This window comes from Limulus polyphemus, unplaced genomic scaffold (genome assembly GCF_000517525.1).
Source record: "Limulus polyphemus unplaced genomic scaffold, Limulus_polyphemus-2.1.2 Scaffold770, whole genome shotgun sequence".
In the NCBI taxonomy this organism is placed as follows: Eukaryota; Metazoa; Arthropoda; class Merostomata; order Xiphosura; family Limulidae; genus Limulus; species Limulus polyphemus.
This window is the reverse complement of record NW_013666380.1, coordinates 304835-321139: the sequence shown is the minus strand read 5'-3', so window position 1 is coordinate 321139 and position 16305 is coordinate 304835. Positions and strand designations below refer to the sequence as shown.

General features: G+C 32.9%; 1 protein-coding gene across 1 annotated transcript in view; it reads right to left on the bottom strand.

Moving 5' to 3' along the window:
* The window catches only part of LOC106460444 (armadillo repeat-containing protein 4-like), an 84962-nt gene extending 73243 nt beyond the window's left edge, over positions 1 to 11719 (bottom strand). Inside the window, 3 exon segments of the mRNA XM_022387160.1 lie at positions 87 to 262; positions 3273 to 3503; positions 11705 to 11719. Of these exon segments, the coding sequence (XP_022242868.1) occupies positions 87 to 262; positions 3273 to 3502 (406 nt within the window). The 5' untranslated portion in view covers position 3503; positions 11705 to 11719.
* Between the last annotated feature and the right edge of the window lie 4586 nt (positions 11720 to 16305).

The window sequence follows — 16305 nt, the reverse complement described above, 5'->3', positions numbered from 1 at the left end:
TATATATATATATATAGCTTCATGGATACAGAGATGGCCAATTTGATTGAGTCAGCAAACAGAGATTTAAATATAAATTAACTTACCTTCAAGACATGCCCTAGTTTCCTTGATTTTATTATGCCCTGCAAGTTTCATAACATATGAAAGATATTCAAATGATGACACCTTTAGTGTGTATTTGTTAGCAGTAGTGAGACTCAGCTGAAGCAGTGGAGCACTTGCTTGTCTCCCTCTTGTTTCAGACTCTACTGTTGTCTCTCTAATGTAATACAAAATTCACAGAATTGCAGTGAACTGAACAGTGGATTTTTTCTATTCACTTTAAACAAAACAAATTTGGAAAAGATTTAAAGTTAGTGGATATAAAAACTATGAACATATACAAGGGTTTGAATATGGATTATTTTGTGACTAATGCATTGAGCTTCATATTTTATTGTAGCAGCTCTTTCTTTAATGTAGCTTTAATTATATATTGTTAAATGGTGATCAAAGCCAAAAACAAATTAATAGGACTGCTTTAAGTTCATAGAAAAAAACTATGTACTGGAAGGACATAGAGTTAACTTAGTAAGTTGAACAATATTTGAACGAACTAACTCCTTGCATCTGGACCTGGCTCTCTTGCATTTCATGACTTTTTTTTTCTTCAAGTGTAACATTTAAAATTTGATTAACCAACTTTATTATCAATATCTATATTTACATTTGGCATGAAAATATAGTTTATAATTCATATTTATGTATTATATATGTTTTAATTGTTCCATAATTTCAAAATATTGAATTACATGATGTATGCACATCTCACAAGCATAACTTTGTGAGAATTTTTGTATTTAATTTTCTTTTTAACTTATGGTTTCTTATGTAACCTAATAAGTTTCTACGTTTTAGTTACTTTTATAACAATAAATAGAAAATTAACATAAAAACAGGAGATGTTATAATTTTCCTACACTGACACTATATTTCTGACAAGTACTTCTGCTCACATACATAGGTATTCTTAATCAGTGCTGCTTTTTGCTTTTCAAAATTGTTTTTACGTGCCACAAGCCTGTCACTCCCACATGCCCCTCAGTTCACATGGTTTAACTAAATCTTGCATGAAAATTTTCATTTAACAAACCTCCACCAATAGATTGTATCCCACATAAATGTGACTCATGTGACTCCCTCTACGCTATTCTACCTAACTATCACTTCGAGATTAGGCAGAAACCTAAGTACCAGTTGACAGTGGGGAGAAAAGGTGGGAAGTGTGAGTGGAAGTAAGTACCTGTTAGAAATATATTTTTGTGTAGGAAAATTATAACTTCGGACAAGGTATCTTATTTCCGCTCACATACATAGCTAGAATCCCACATTGAATAGGTGGAGGGACTGGTGCAAGGGAGAAAGTAGAAGCATCCTTCAAAATTGTCCAAAGGACATCCTCATGAGGGAACCCTCTAATAAGAGAATATACATGGGAAACTGCACCTCTTCTATACCAGATATACTCTTCACCCAGATGTAGAAGTTTGACAGATTCAGGCAGAAAACTGTGAAGCGTACATCCAAATGAACAGATGGGCAGTGATCCAAACCACAATATATTATACTTTTAATCTCCCTAAGGAACAGAATGTGGGTAAAATAATGGATATGCCCGAAGGTGTAGAGAGGGTAGGGCACAACGGACCATACACTGCAAGTCAACTGCATCCAAGACAAGGTAGGACAAGGATCATACTGTCATTAAGTCAACTACAATCCAAAACTCAACTGCCGGGAACTGACATACATGCAGGGATAGGAAAGAGGATCATACAGTCTTCACCTTAAGTTCAGTTGACCAATTAAGAAACAGGACACATGTAAGCAGAGTGAAATACAAATATATTCCATTCAAGTCAAACAGACCAAACCATCTCATACACAATGGCATCCTCAGCATACAGACATCGAGGGTTATCACAAGAGGAAGAAGTGGAGCAGCCAACAAGTGAACCCACCATGTCCTACAACACCAAGGCAGTGCACCCGAGGTAAAATGTGTGAGGGTTTATGGTGATTGTTTCAGCTATAAATCCAAAACTCAACAGCTGGGAACTGAATTTCATGTGGGAGTAGGATGAGGGATCCCAATCGATGGGGAGAATTTCATATATGCTAGCACACCACACCAGTGAGCAAATCATATTGATTGATTTGGCTCTAAATCCAAAACTCAACTGCTGGGAACCAACATCCATGCAGGGGTAGGATGAGGGATCTAAATTGTCACAACATGAGTGTGGGCAATAGGGTGATTGGTTCAGCTCTAAATCCAAAATTCAACTGCTGGGAACCGACTACCATGCAGAGGTAGGATGAGGGATCCCACTTATTGTAACGGTTCACTCCAAAGCTACATGATCCCTCAGATAAGCCTTTGCAGAGATGGAGCATCTTTTTTTGAATATATTCATCAACTATACAAGCAAGACACCACCCTACTCTCAACTGCGAACGACCCGACTTCTTGGCAGAAGGAGCTGATGGCAAGCCAATTGGTAGAGCCTAAAACTGATAAACATCCCCCCCCCCCGATAACAAAACAGAGGAAATGCTGGGATGCCTGGGAGATGGGAATGTGTAGATAGGCATCCAAACTGTCAACCTTCCTTATCCACAACCTGGGAGTGAAATCAGTTCAGGGATGGTAAATTTATAACTCATCACCAATCTCCTGCCTTTTTGGGTGTGACAAATAGATGGAAGTAAAACCCTGGCTCAGAAGTTTCCCCAAGTACTATGGCCTCTCTCTCTGAAGTAAGGCTTGAACCACCTACTGTAAACACAGACAAGAAACAGGATCCCATGTTGGGGGGGGGGGCAACAGATGATAGTTGTGTTGCATAATCATTTCATGTGGATATGCAGAAGTGGGAGGTGGAAGGCTACACAGATAGAGGGCAGTGCTAATCGAGAAAAGCTATTTTTGGAGAGGAGTTAAGATATCATATTGAAAGTTTTTTTTACAGAAGTATCCAAACACTATTAGAAAACTTAGTTCTCAGAACATACCATTGACTAAAGTAGTTTGTACATATTCTTTAATATTTTCTTACACCAGTAATCTTTGTTGTACTGTAAGTTATATATTTGGTACGTATTAGTACATGGCATAATACACATGTAATACATGGTTATTTTAAGACTTCAGACATACAGCTGTACACATAACTTCATTTTCTAAATATGGTATAGACCGAAAGAAACAACACGATACAAGTACTTACGTTTTAACGTAATCAACATCAGGAAAATCAGAAGGACAGAGATTTGTGAACCATATAAGGGGTGATTGAAAAACCACCATTGATTCTTGGGGAAATTCGGTGTTGAAAGTTTCAACCATTTGAGAAATCAAATTTAGAATGGTTTCATTCTGTGGAGAAAATTCAAGTCTTCCTCTGTCACCTTCTCGAGCTGATGTCCATTTAGCTGCTCGTATCAAAGTCTGGCCCATACTAACAATGGAAAATTATCATTGCACAAATGATATGAGGAATAGAGATTATAAAAAATATCTTCATACTGTAAACATGCACAAACTGTAAGTTTATGAAGCACCAAGATAATTTACTATTTTTATATCTTAAGAAGGAATATTTTGACACTACAGATTTAGTCTTTTATCTCAAAATTTAAAGCTTAAACTACCTATATCAATATATGTGTTAATACTTAAGCAATTTTTTTATTATGCTTACATATAGTTAACATATAAGTATCAATTAATCATAACTCTTTACAAGATTTCATATCATATTAGTTACAGGTACATTGCATACATAACCATACATTTCTCCTGCTGATGTAGTTAGCCAAAAAAATAGAAAACATGTTTTCAAAACATTACAAACAAATAAGATAGATCTTGCAATATTACACAACAGATCTAGAAATGATATTAAAAATATGCAATACTTTCAAAGTTGTCTTCTTGTTTTTTTTTGCTGAATTCCTATTACAATACAGTGGTACAGTAATGTTTTCTTTTAAAACAAATTAATTGAAGTTGACAAAAATGGTATGTATTGTAAATAATATCCTAACATATAGTAATGTTCTGAGTCTGCTGTATATTAGCTTATGGCAGATGGTGTCATGTCATTAAGGTATTTATTATAATGTGCTAGAGGTACAAAGCTGAAGTAAGACTGTGAGGTCCAACTTTGGAAATTTATAAAATGCTTGTGTGTCCTTATTTGCATGTAAGATTTCAGGTTAATAATTCTAAAGCTTTCATCCCCTTATTTTGTTTCAATGTACAAAAAGACATTAAATGTCAAACTTCATCCATTTTGAACTATATTTAGAAGTTGTTCAATGAAATTGAAGATCAAGACTGCAGTGACCTGGTACTGTATGTACTATGTGATATAAAAACATATTTGTTATGCATTATAAATTATTTATTCACAGTACATTATTATTTTATTGCACTTAGAATAGTATAATTACATAATTTGGTACAGTTAGTCACTTTTGCATTGTTATTGTTAGGAAGGAATCTTCTATGATCCTGCACAACTTTAAGGAGGAATTGTTTCTGTTCTTCATTCTTTGTTATGATGCCATTATACTCCTCAATAAGGGACACACCCCTTTCAACATTGTCATTTACCAAATTCAAGTGTTGAACTGTCTGTAATGCCTCCCTGTACTCCTCTCTGAGCTCTCATGACTCAGGATCATAATCCAGAAATACAGATAAAATTTCTAGGCACCTGAAGAAGTCTGCTACATTCTTTGTAACAAAATCTTCAATTAACATGTCCTTAGACTTCCTGATATTCAACTGGATGTTTTCATTCCCATTTAGTGCCTTTACTATTGTTTGTTTTGTCTCTGTGGATAAAGTTGAATCCAAGAATGTCAAAACAATGAATTCCTCATTGAGGTACCACAGAAATCCAGCAACTTTTTAACTGTCAGATTTTAAAGAGCAGAATTCACCATCTTATACTTCACAAGACACAGGAAGTTAAGATCATTGCAAGGAACAGAAATAGCATCAGGAGCAGTGAACCATTCCTTAAAATAGACTTGAACAACAAAGCTGGATATATCGAGGAGTCCTCTTTTCCTCACAGCTAGTGGGCTTAAACTGTCCCATATACATCAAGATCTTTAGGACATACAATGCCTTGACCATTCACCATGAATGATACAGTGTTCAAGGTGTTATAAGTCACACTCCATGAGGAGGAATCCCACCAAGAAAGGTTATGGCTAGTTCAAGAAGCTCTTGATAATCATCTCTAGGTTGGCTGACCTGAGCTTGTTTTGTGGCAAACTCATTGAAACTGTTCTTAACTTTCTCTTTTGATTCTGCTATATTTCATTATGGTCAGCTGCAATTTCATAATTGATCTGGTCCATGTATTCCCAAGATTACTGGAGTCAATTGAAAATTCCAATATCTTGACCAGAGGAAAGCCCCATTCAGTTTTGAAAAGATATGCCAAGACAAGTTCTAAGATATGGTGCCAACATGCCAAATACAAAAGATTCTTATTTAATCATTCTTCTAAAAGCACACATACTTCATTTCTGTGACCAACATTACTTGCTGTTGTGTCTAAGCAAACTGCTTTTACATGATCAGTAACTCCACTCTCTTCCAGCAATTGTGCCACAGCAGAAGCTGGAGCCTCTCCTGTACCAGAAATCAATACCCTATAGTTTGTTTACTCCTTCTTCAGACAGAATCACTGGTAGATAATCCACTTGTTCTTTCACTATTAAATCATTAAGGAGCTTGCTATCCCAATGAACTACTTTAAGTTTTTGACTTCATGAAAGCAATGTCAAGATCTTCAGACTGAGGAATGCACATCATGACCAAAGTTTAATGTTAGAATATTCCATAATAATATGCTAGAACAAAATAATCTAGAACCTCCTAGAATTATTTAAAATATTCTGTGACATTCTAGAACAGCATTTGTCCAACTGGGGTCTGTGAGTCATATTTGAAATTCCATTAAAATATTTACAAAAAATATGATTTATAGGATAAATATTATTTTTTGTAAAATTAAATTTATATGAGTTAAAAATATTTAATTTTGGAATAGAGCTTTTCATGTGCACAGAATGTCTTTGAAAACAAAAAAAAACATCAACAGGTTTGTGGATCTACAAAAATATTTTAAATTGAAAGGGTTTCAGGTTCTCGGGTTACTAAAGTTTGAGAATTGCTGTTCTGGAAAATTCATATGTGAATATAATGCAAGATACAGGTTAAAATATCACCTACCTTGTGCAACCTCTAAACATTATTCAATATGGATAAAATTTGGTGTGAGTTACAAAAGCAAGGAAAACTTCATGTGCAAACCACTGTAATGTAGAAAATGTTCAAATGTTACTTGAGTTAGTAAGTAACAAATGAAAAGTTTAAAAGTTCTGATTTTATATTTTGTGTAAAAACATATAGAGAGCACAATTTTCCTCTTGGGATCCCATTTTTTCCAAGTGGTTAGGTCCCCAGAACACACAAAATTTGAGTACTAATGCAAACACTGTATTTGGTTCATAGCAGATTTGCAAACATTCAATAATGCATTGCCATCATAGGTAGATTTATGTCTGAAGAAGTTTGTCCCAGTTTTTTCCAAGAAAGAATATTCTTATATCAAGATGGTCAAATGGTGTCCAAAGATCAAAATATTTCAAAGAAGGATGCCTGCAATGTTTCTCCATGGAAGAACAAATAAAAACTCAACAATAAAAAATGTAGACCAGCAAAAGATTATGAAACCAAATTCCAATTCACAGCAATGCTCTCACCTGTACACCAAATCCACACCCTTTCCATCATCAAAATAACAATTAACATGACAGAAAAAAAGTTAAGAGAAAACATATATATGGCATAATTTCCCTGTTGGATGTCTTTTACAATAACATATTTCACTAAGTGATTTTTGTCAAACTTTTATTTTTTAATCAGTCTCTAGAATTTATCCCACTACAGAAGTAAGACTAACTGCCCAGAGAAACTCTTATCACCTAATTTAAAAATAAAGAAACAATAGCAATTCTCCAATCCTCAGGCACCTGCAAACTGTCTACTGGCCAACCAATATTTAAAGAAAGGTTCAAATATTTGATCTTTTGATCTCCTTCAAAACTCTAGGGAAAATATTTTCTGTTACTGGCACTTTATCTATTTTTCATCTCTTAGTCTTTTTACTTACCACTAATGGATTAATATCTACATGTTTCACATCAATTCTAATATTTTCCAAACAATTCTCAGTGCCAGAAATATCAATAATACCTTCTTTTAAAAAACTAAAAGAGAAGAAAACATTTAAAAGCTCAGCCATCTCAAAGTCTTCAGCAAAAAGCTTACCATTGGCATCCTTTACAAGTATAATGCCAACTTTAACATTTTGCCTACCAATAATATATTGAAAACGATCTTTGCAGTTAATTTCATTATTATCAGCCCTTTCTCATAAACCCTCACTGATTTTCTAATTACTTTTTTAACGAAATCCCTAGCTTTTGCCAGGTGATTAGGGTGCTCGACTCGTAATCTGCAGGTTGCGGGTTCAAATCCCTGTCACACCAAACATGCTTGCTCTTTCAGCCATGGGGGCATTATAATGTGACGGTCAATCCAACTTTTCATTGGTAAAAGAGTAGCCCAAAAGTTGGTGGTGGGTGGTGATGACTAGCTGCCTTCCCTCTAGTCTTACACTGCTAAATTAGGGATGGCTAGCGCAGATAGCCCTCGTGTAGCTTTGCACGAAATTCAAAACAAACCAAACCCTAGCTTTCCTGTAAATCTTCCATCCTATCTATCAGTTTAAACTTCTTAAACTTATGGTATTTATCCCTAATGTTTTCCTTAAAGTTTTAGTAAGTCAGTTAAGTCAGATTTTTCTGTTCATCTTTCCCCTTTTTTTTACAAACATGTCTATCTTGAATTAAAAGCAAATAATTGTTCAAAATTTCTCAGTTCAATCCTACATCACCACATTATCCCAATTCACTAATGATAAAATTTGTTTCATAGCCTCAAAAGTGGTTCACTGAAAATTAGGAACTAATATCTCAACAAGTCATAAAAAATCAATCCTACTTATGCAATGGTCATTTCCCAGATGTTACATCAATTTTACTCTTGCAACTACATCTTCATTTGGTTAATAAATCTAAAATGGCATCCCCTCTGGCTGGTTCTCTGACTGTTTGGTATTAAACCCATCCTCAATCACTTCAAAAAAACTTTTCTCCCTCATTATTTATGGCCAAAAATATCATTAGCAGCAAAAGTACCCAACTGATGAAACAATGCTTTCCAATCTTCATACAGTGTGAACTTAAAAACAGTATATTTAATTAGTTATACTCATTAGTGGGTTGATTTTTATTTTACATCTAAGTAAGTGGCTTGATTTGATTGGAAGTTAATACTGATAATTCCACACAATCCCAATCAACGTGTCTAAAATTAAAGCCTCCTGTCATTATTGCATCAAGTCCATATCTGGAACAGTCCTGATTTCATTATACAATTTCTTTCAAGTTATTGTTAATTAAAAACTTATTTATCTTAAAACCCCTAACTATAATCATGTAGATCAATCTCTTTACCACAAGTGCTTTACCACAAACTGAACTTTACCCCTCATTTAAAGAATCAACCCACCCCTTTGTTTTAAAAGTCTATCTTTATTAGATAACTTATAACATAGAATTTCAAAATAATTTCTATTATCAATGGTCTCTAACCAAGTCACGTTTCAGTAATTCCTATTCTATCATATTCTTCTATTTCAATTTGAGCCCTGAACTCATCCATTTTGTTTCTAATACTTCTATCATTAGAATAATAACAACTATGCTTATTCATAAATCTTCTATGATTATTTTTAAAACTATAATAGTTGTTATACTGTAAATATACTTTTACCAATCTAGCTATCTTATCAATTTGTTTATTCCCAATTTCCCAAACTCCCTTCTGCAACTATATACTCTCTTAAATGAGTATTTTTAAAACTACCCCAAACATATTACTAACTAGCCCTTCTCTTGTGTAAAATTCACCCTTACTCTGAAAAATATCAAACACTTCCATCCAGGGGTGTTGATGAGCCTCCCAGACCTTATGAGGAATACCCTACAAAAAACTTCTTTTACTATTGAACTTTTACTGTTTCTGAAGCTTGTAATTAACAACTACTAACATATTTACAATAATGTTTTAAAACTAGAAACAGTGCTAAAACAGAATTAAACAATCACCATATTTTTTGATAGATTGTTTAGGCAGAATATTCATGATGAAACTTTGTAAAATGGATGGCAAATGACTGTTGTAGAGACACAAGTGTAGAGGATAACATTTCAAAAGTCTTCCACCTTTCGTCTTTAGGACCTCTACACTTGTGTCTCTACAACAGACAGTTGCCATCCATTCTACAAAGTTTCAATCACCATTTTTTTTTCAAAATCAAGTCTACTGGGACATTATTTTGGATTTCATGGAAAATCACACACACACAAATCCTGCCATACCACTTACTCATCAACTGTGTCCCCATGTAATATTTCCAGGAGCAACTTAGAGGCAGCCTCAAAATGTCCAATCACCTGGGAATTTTATTTTTGTAAAAAGTATTGTCCCACCCAATTCCAATCAACCTACCTTTCTCTCTATGTATATCACTGATGGTCTTTAAGTAATTCATTCCTAACTAAGTCTTATCCGAAGGTGCACATTAGTGAAAATATGTTAAGGTTACATAGACACCTTCCATTAGCATTCAGGTACCAGCTTCTAATGAGAATTGAGTTGGTCACAAGATTTATATAGTGGGGGCCTCTCTAATTAAGTATACTAATAGTAATTTTTAGTCTAGAGCAAAGAAATACTAGAACTACAATGTGATTGCCAGGTACTAAAGTATAGGGCATTATAGTGTGTTGACATTATAGTCATTGGTACCAAGTAGCATTAAGCTTGTAGGAGCAAATTATCTTGTAAACTATAAATCATAAAGGCTGCTTAAAAAATATATAGAGCTCCTTCATAGGTTTAAGGATACAGAAGTGCTACCACAATCTAGATGGGAAATGAATTACTAATCACAATGCAATGCGTATGTGAAAGATTATCTGGAATATGCTTAGAACACAAAAAAACAGGCAAACTCACTGGACCTTTGGGACACTTTTCAAGGTAAGGGTGAAACTAGAGATGGTTTCCAATTAAGCAATTTAGGTAGCAGGTTATTTATGACACTCTAAAGCAGTGATTCTCAATCTGTGGTCCATGGAATGGTTCCATAATTATGGAAAGAAAGCAGTAGCATAGTATACAGATTCCATTCTGGTGATCCACAAACATAAAAATTTTGAGAACCACTACTCTAAAGATATTCATTAAAGATAGCTTAAATTAAGCTTGCATAATGGTGATGGAGTTTGGGAAATTTTGAATAAACAAACTGATAAAATAGCTATGAAAACAATGAGTTTGGAAATAGAAGATTTTGGGCATAACAAGTAAAATACTTTTTTAAAGATAAATCTGTAAGATTTTACAATAAACATAGTCAATTCAAGAATAAGTTTAATTGTTATTCATCTAATGCTAGGAATATAAAGAACAAAATGGGTGAGTAAAACATGGTTAGATTTAGAGAATACTGAACAGAAACTGTTTTGCAAGTCACTTCTTTAAAAAATTTGAATGAACAGTTTTCAAATTCTGGCTAATACCCTACCCCTCAGGTTCAGGCATAGTCAGCCCTAATTTAAAACTGCTGACCAGACGAGAGCAGCCAGTCAGCAGCACAATTGATTTGTAAAGATATAGCATTCCCTACAATTAAAATTATGGAGTATGTTCAATAGCACATATTGCACTTAACTTTCTGATTCAAGGCCCAACATTTTAATTTATAGACCACATGTAGCCTCAGTTAGTTAAAATGCTTGAGTTTTGCCAATCAACAATTAATTTTGTATTAATCACATGTGAGATGTTTGAAAAGAATAAGGTGTAAAATTTGTCATAACTACAGCATCGAACAAAAGAAATAACACTCTGATATCTCACATTTGTAAGGGATTTTGAAACAAATGTTTTCTATTTTGTTGCAAGGGTGTAATAAATATTTAATATTATAACTTACATACACTATATGCCCCAACTGATAGTAAGTGTCAATGTGTTGTTTATTCTCACAGAGTTAGGGTACCTATCCAACTAATAATTTAATTTGCTCGCAAGTAACACAATTTGCTAAACTGTGAAGTTACCAACTCAAGTAGGTATATAATGACCTAAATAAATGTTAAATTAGATTAATACTAATAACTATTATAAAAAATATAATTTTTATACAACTGGAGCCTGAAGGCTTTACACTTACTTCAACAATTTAAATGCAAATTAAAATAATGGTAACGCAATAGCATTATTTATCATTTTATGATAATTAAATTGTATTTAATTTGAAAATATAATCTTAATATTTTTCTTACCCTTTTTGAATTGCTACTGTGCTAGCTTTATAAATAAAAATCAATATAAAGTAAAATTTTACATGTTATTAGATCAAAATAAGTTGCAAATATAATAAAATAATATTATCATAATTTGTATTTTAATCAAAGTAGACTACAATTTTCAGACCTTATTCTGTATGTCTGCTAAAGACTATTTGTTTCCAAATATTTACAGAGGGCGCTAGAGCATGACGCTATTCAGCGTCAGAAGTAATTTACATATAATATCTTATTTATTAAATTGCATATCTAAAAATGTTAACAGACTTGCCCTAAATTATGCGATATATAATCATTCTATATTTTTTCCTATTTACTTCCCTTGTTATTCTGATGTACTAATAAACGAATCTATTATTATAATTTGTGTATAAACTAAAATATTAAAAGTGGGGAAAAATAATTAAGGAATAAAACAAGAGCAATCAGAAAGATTGCATACCCTCGCCCCGCTGCTCCTTTTCGAGATTGCATGCGTTATATTGGATGATGTCAAATTTCACCTCCGAAAATTCAGAGAACCTTTCTCAGATCCAGAATGATCAACGACCCTAATCATTTTTTGTCGTATGATGAGGAGTTTCAACCTTAGTGTTCCCATTTTTGGTACAAATCTAATCACACTTTACAGTGTTATTAACCCAAAACCGCAAAAATGCCCTATATTCCATTATAAAATTGATTCAGAATCTAGATCTAGACAAAGTTGGGAGGGACTGTCCCATATAAACTTTCCATTTTGTGCAAAATTTTCGTTTACATCGTTCTATTAGTACTCGAGATACGCATGCTGAAACACAGAGAGACAGAGACACACACACGGACCCGATTGCAATATCCGCGCTCCCCCCCCCCCTCTGCGGAGGCGAGGGTAAAGATAATACTTTTGCATAAAAGTGCCATTATACGTTTATTAGATTTCAGTTTCAACTGAAACAATGTGTTTTAAATAATTTGATCTGGTTATCACCGAGTTGATTACTCTTGGCTTCTGATGCATGGGTCATTAATGTTACATGACGAAATCTAGTTCCAAAAACTTTTTATATAAACTATTGTTACGTCTCTGTTCGTTAGTTAATTTTCCGTGCATTCGTTCCGACGAAACTTTAGCGACACAAGTCCTTTCTTAAATAAAACTGGTTTATTATTTCCGAATACAACTTTACGATACACTTAATTTTAACAGTCGCTCTATAACAACGCTATAACTCACGTCTCACGAGGCCAACAATATTTTATCCGCATACATTCAATTACTCATTACCTCCCCGTCGCTTCGTGGCCGGTCTTATATATACCAGACTACCCCCAATCTAGTAATCTCCCAACAATTCACGAAGGAACAGGATATTTCTAGAAGAAGGTGGCGTGATACTAGTCCCGTGACCTCGCTGACCCAACACTATGTTTTACTGAAATGCACCTGTCCGAAGTATGTATAAAATATCGTGAAAAAAGTCCCAGCACAAGGGATATATTCAATTTTTAAAATATCCAACACTAATATAATTCATATCTTGCTTTTTATTTTCATGTAAACAGGTATAAGCCTAAATGTGTCTATGATTGAAAATCGCATGAGTTGTTCATTATAATGTGATAATTCACCGGATAAAAAACTAGGTATAGCACATATTAAACGAATGTTTTGAACTAATTTTACTATATGATATATTCCGAATGGACCTGAAAAGCTCGAATTCTTATTTTACTTTGCAACTAGAATCTTTAATCTGCACATTTTCAAGTGTCTCCAGTGGCTCAACGATAAATCTAAAGCCTTATAAGTCTAAAAACCTTGTTTCGATAGCCGTGATAGGCACAGCATAAATATTCCATTGTGTAGCTTTGCGCTTAACAACAAACAAAACAAAAAAAAACATTTTCCAACTGAACGTAATTACTCACTGTTTAATAATGACTATGCAAAGAATATTGCAGATTAGCTGTGGCATTTACTACACATATTATATAAATAAATCAGAAATAATGTGATTGATGTAGTATAACATAAATTGTTCCACAATTCAATTTTTCACTTCTTTTTTATACAGTCATTGTTGAACATTTAGTTCCAAAGTTCTAAGAATATATTATTAATGTTTTGTAGTTGCTAGGATGTCCATGTAGATATATATTTAATAAATATCAAGTCATATTAAAAACGCTAACATTTGTTTTGATATAACATAATGTTTGTTTTTAATATCGAACAACTCATACTCACAGTTTTTTACTGTGAGGCAACACATAACAGTACAGCAATAAAAAAATGTAAGCATTACATTATATAAAAATCTTTTGATATGATTTCGTTTTATAAATTTACTACTAAACACAGTTCAACACATTATACAACAAAAAAAAAAACGTTCACATAAGACACCTTATTAAACAAAAAAATGGCAAAGACGCAGAACTTTAAAAATACAAATATTTTACAAAGAATCACACAAATATTGGCAGAAATTGGACCGAATGAGATCCCAAGAAGATCATTATATATGTACACCTAAATTTACATAATTGAGATTATACAAATTATTCTGTGTTTATTGTAGCCAGAGCTGCAAAGGACTTTGGATAACGTAATTCAACTACAGAAAGCATATTTTAAGTACCTAAAACAATAAAATGAATTATCCTATCATTTGTATGTATTTAAATATAGATAGATAGTTCTCAAACAACTTTAAGGTATTGATATAAAAATGATGCTTTGATTGAATAGATTATTTAATGTTATTTATAAAATAATTAAACTTATGACCAATATGAAAAAGTTTTTGATATCTTAAATGATTTAATACAGGTATAAAATACGGCTAATAATGGAGAATAAAAGAACTTGGACGATGGAGATCCTCACGGAATGTATACGTTATTAATGTATTAGCCCTCCACCCGGTGGCTCAGCGCCAATCGTATGGGTTTATAACGCTAAAAATCGCGTTTCGATACCCGCGGTGAACAAAACACAGCCCTTTTGCTTAACATCAAACAAAAACAAACTAATGGGTTATATGCGTGAGTGACTGCGAGACTGGAATATTGGTATAAAAATAGTATCTTTTTCATGGCGTGAGTTGTCCCTGTGGTAGAGCTCTGAATGTCTGAACTGGTGAGCTGGGTTCGAATCCGTACAATGCTACAAAATGTTCCTCGTACTTTAAGCCGTGGATGCGCTATGAAAGTGATAGTTTCTTAGCGTTAGTAGTGAGTGGTGTAGTTCTGCTATCTGGCTGCCATCCCTCTAGAGTCTAGACAGTAGTTCAAAATTAAAGACGTCAGCAGTATCTTTACCGTAAATATATTAATTGTTATTATTAATTTAAGTTATTCTGTATAAGGTTGAATACCATAGGTTATATAAACTAAAACTTTATTACAAAGAACAAAATATGATATTAGTGTTGAATTATTGGATATTTGGAAAAAAAAAACTTAATAAATCTAAGCATTTTCAAAAGATAGAACTTTGTTTTAGGGAATAAACTGTGAATGAATAAGTGATAAGTGTGAAAATTTCTCATGTGATATACAGTACATAAGGGGTATCTATAATAACCCACCAGAAAAATACAAAGTATTTATGTTGTTTTGAAAAGGAATGTTTGTAAACTTAACAATGATTTCAAGTATAAAAGAATAGAGCAAAATCAGGCTTTGCCAAGCAAACTAATTAGTAAAAAATCAGTGAAATATTTTAAATGAAATTATAAAGAATGAAGTGATTAAAAATTTCCAAAGAAATCTTGGAATTATAATTGTTTATAACATAACATAAATGTAGAATATGAATATAAATTTGAGTTCCATAGCTAACTAATAAATAAAACAATTAAAGAATAAAAGCCATAAATTATAAATAAATCTCTTTCCAAACTAAAAAAGAAAGACTGTCTTCTTATTGTAGATATTAAAGATAAAAAAACACTTTTATAATGAGAAAGAACAAATTAAAAGTACGAGATTATTAATACTACATGCAGCATCAAATAAATTCCACAAGAATCACACGTAATCAAGGTGGTATTTCATTACATTTTTATGATTGCTGTTTCTATATCAGTTTAGATATTTTCCATCGACAGTATGTGCAACCTAATATACCGCGCGAAGAGAACACCTGTTTTAGCGATAACTATGAAAGATACAGTGTTATTGAAATGTTATCTGAGGATATATTGGGTATTTCCAAGATATTGATAATTAAGATTCCAATGCTGTGTGAGACACATAGTGCTGTATATTTTTCTCTTTGGTGATAGTCATTTTGGAAATTTTTCTCCAAGAGTGTATCTATAGTCTTTATGGTAAATTTATGACAAGAAGGCAATTATTCTGTGGCGAGGCGTAATTAATATTTGCATGAACCAAAATATCAAACATTTTTGTTCTTCCTTAAGAAGATTTCATAGACTTCAGAGAAATTTTGTTTTGACCGATTATAAAATTTGACTAAGGGATTTTCTTTCTCATAGCGCTCGAGATTTTCTTGAGTTTTGGACGATAGGAAATAAGAAGAATCTCACGTGATTCATTAGCGCTGGACTGTTCAAAGATGTTTTTTAAAGGTAAAATAAATTTTATGGCAGTAATGAATATGTCAAAAATGTTTGAAATGGTTCATCGCGGATTGCCAATTAAAGAACATGTCATAGACAATAATTGATATCATTTATAATACTTGTTAATTATAAATGTGAATAAACATCTACTTAG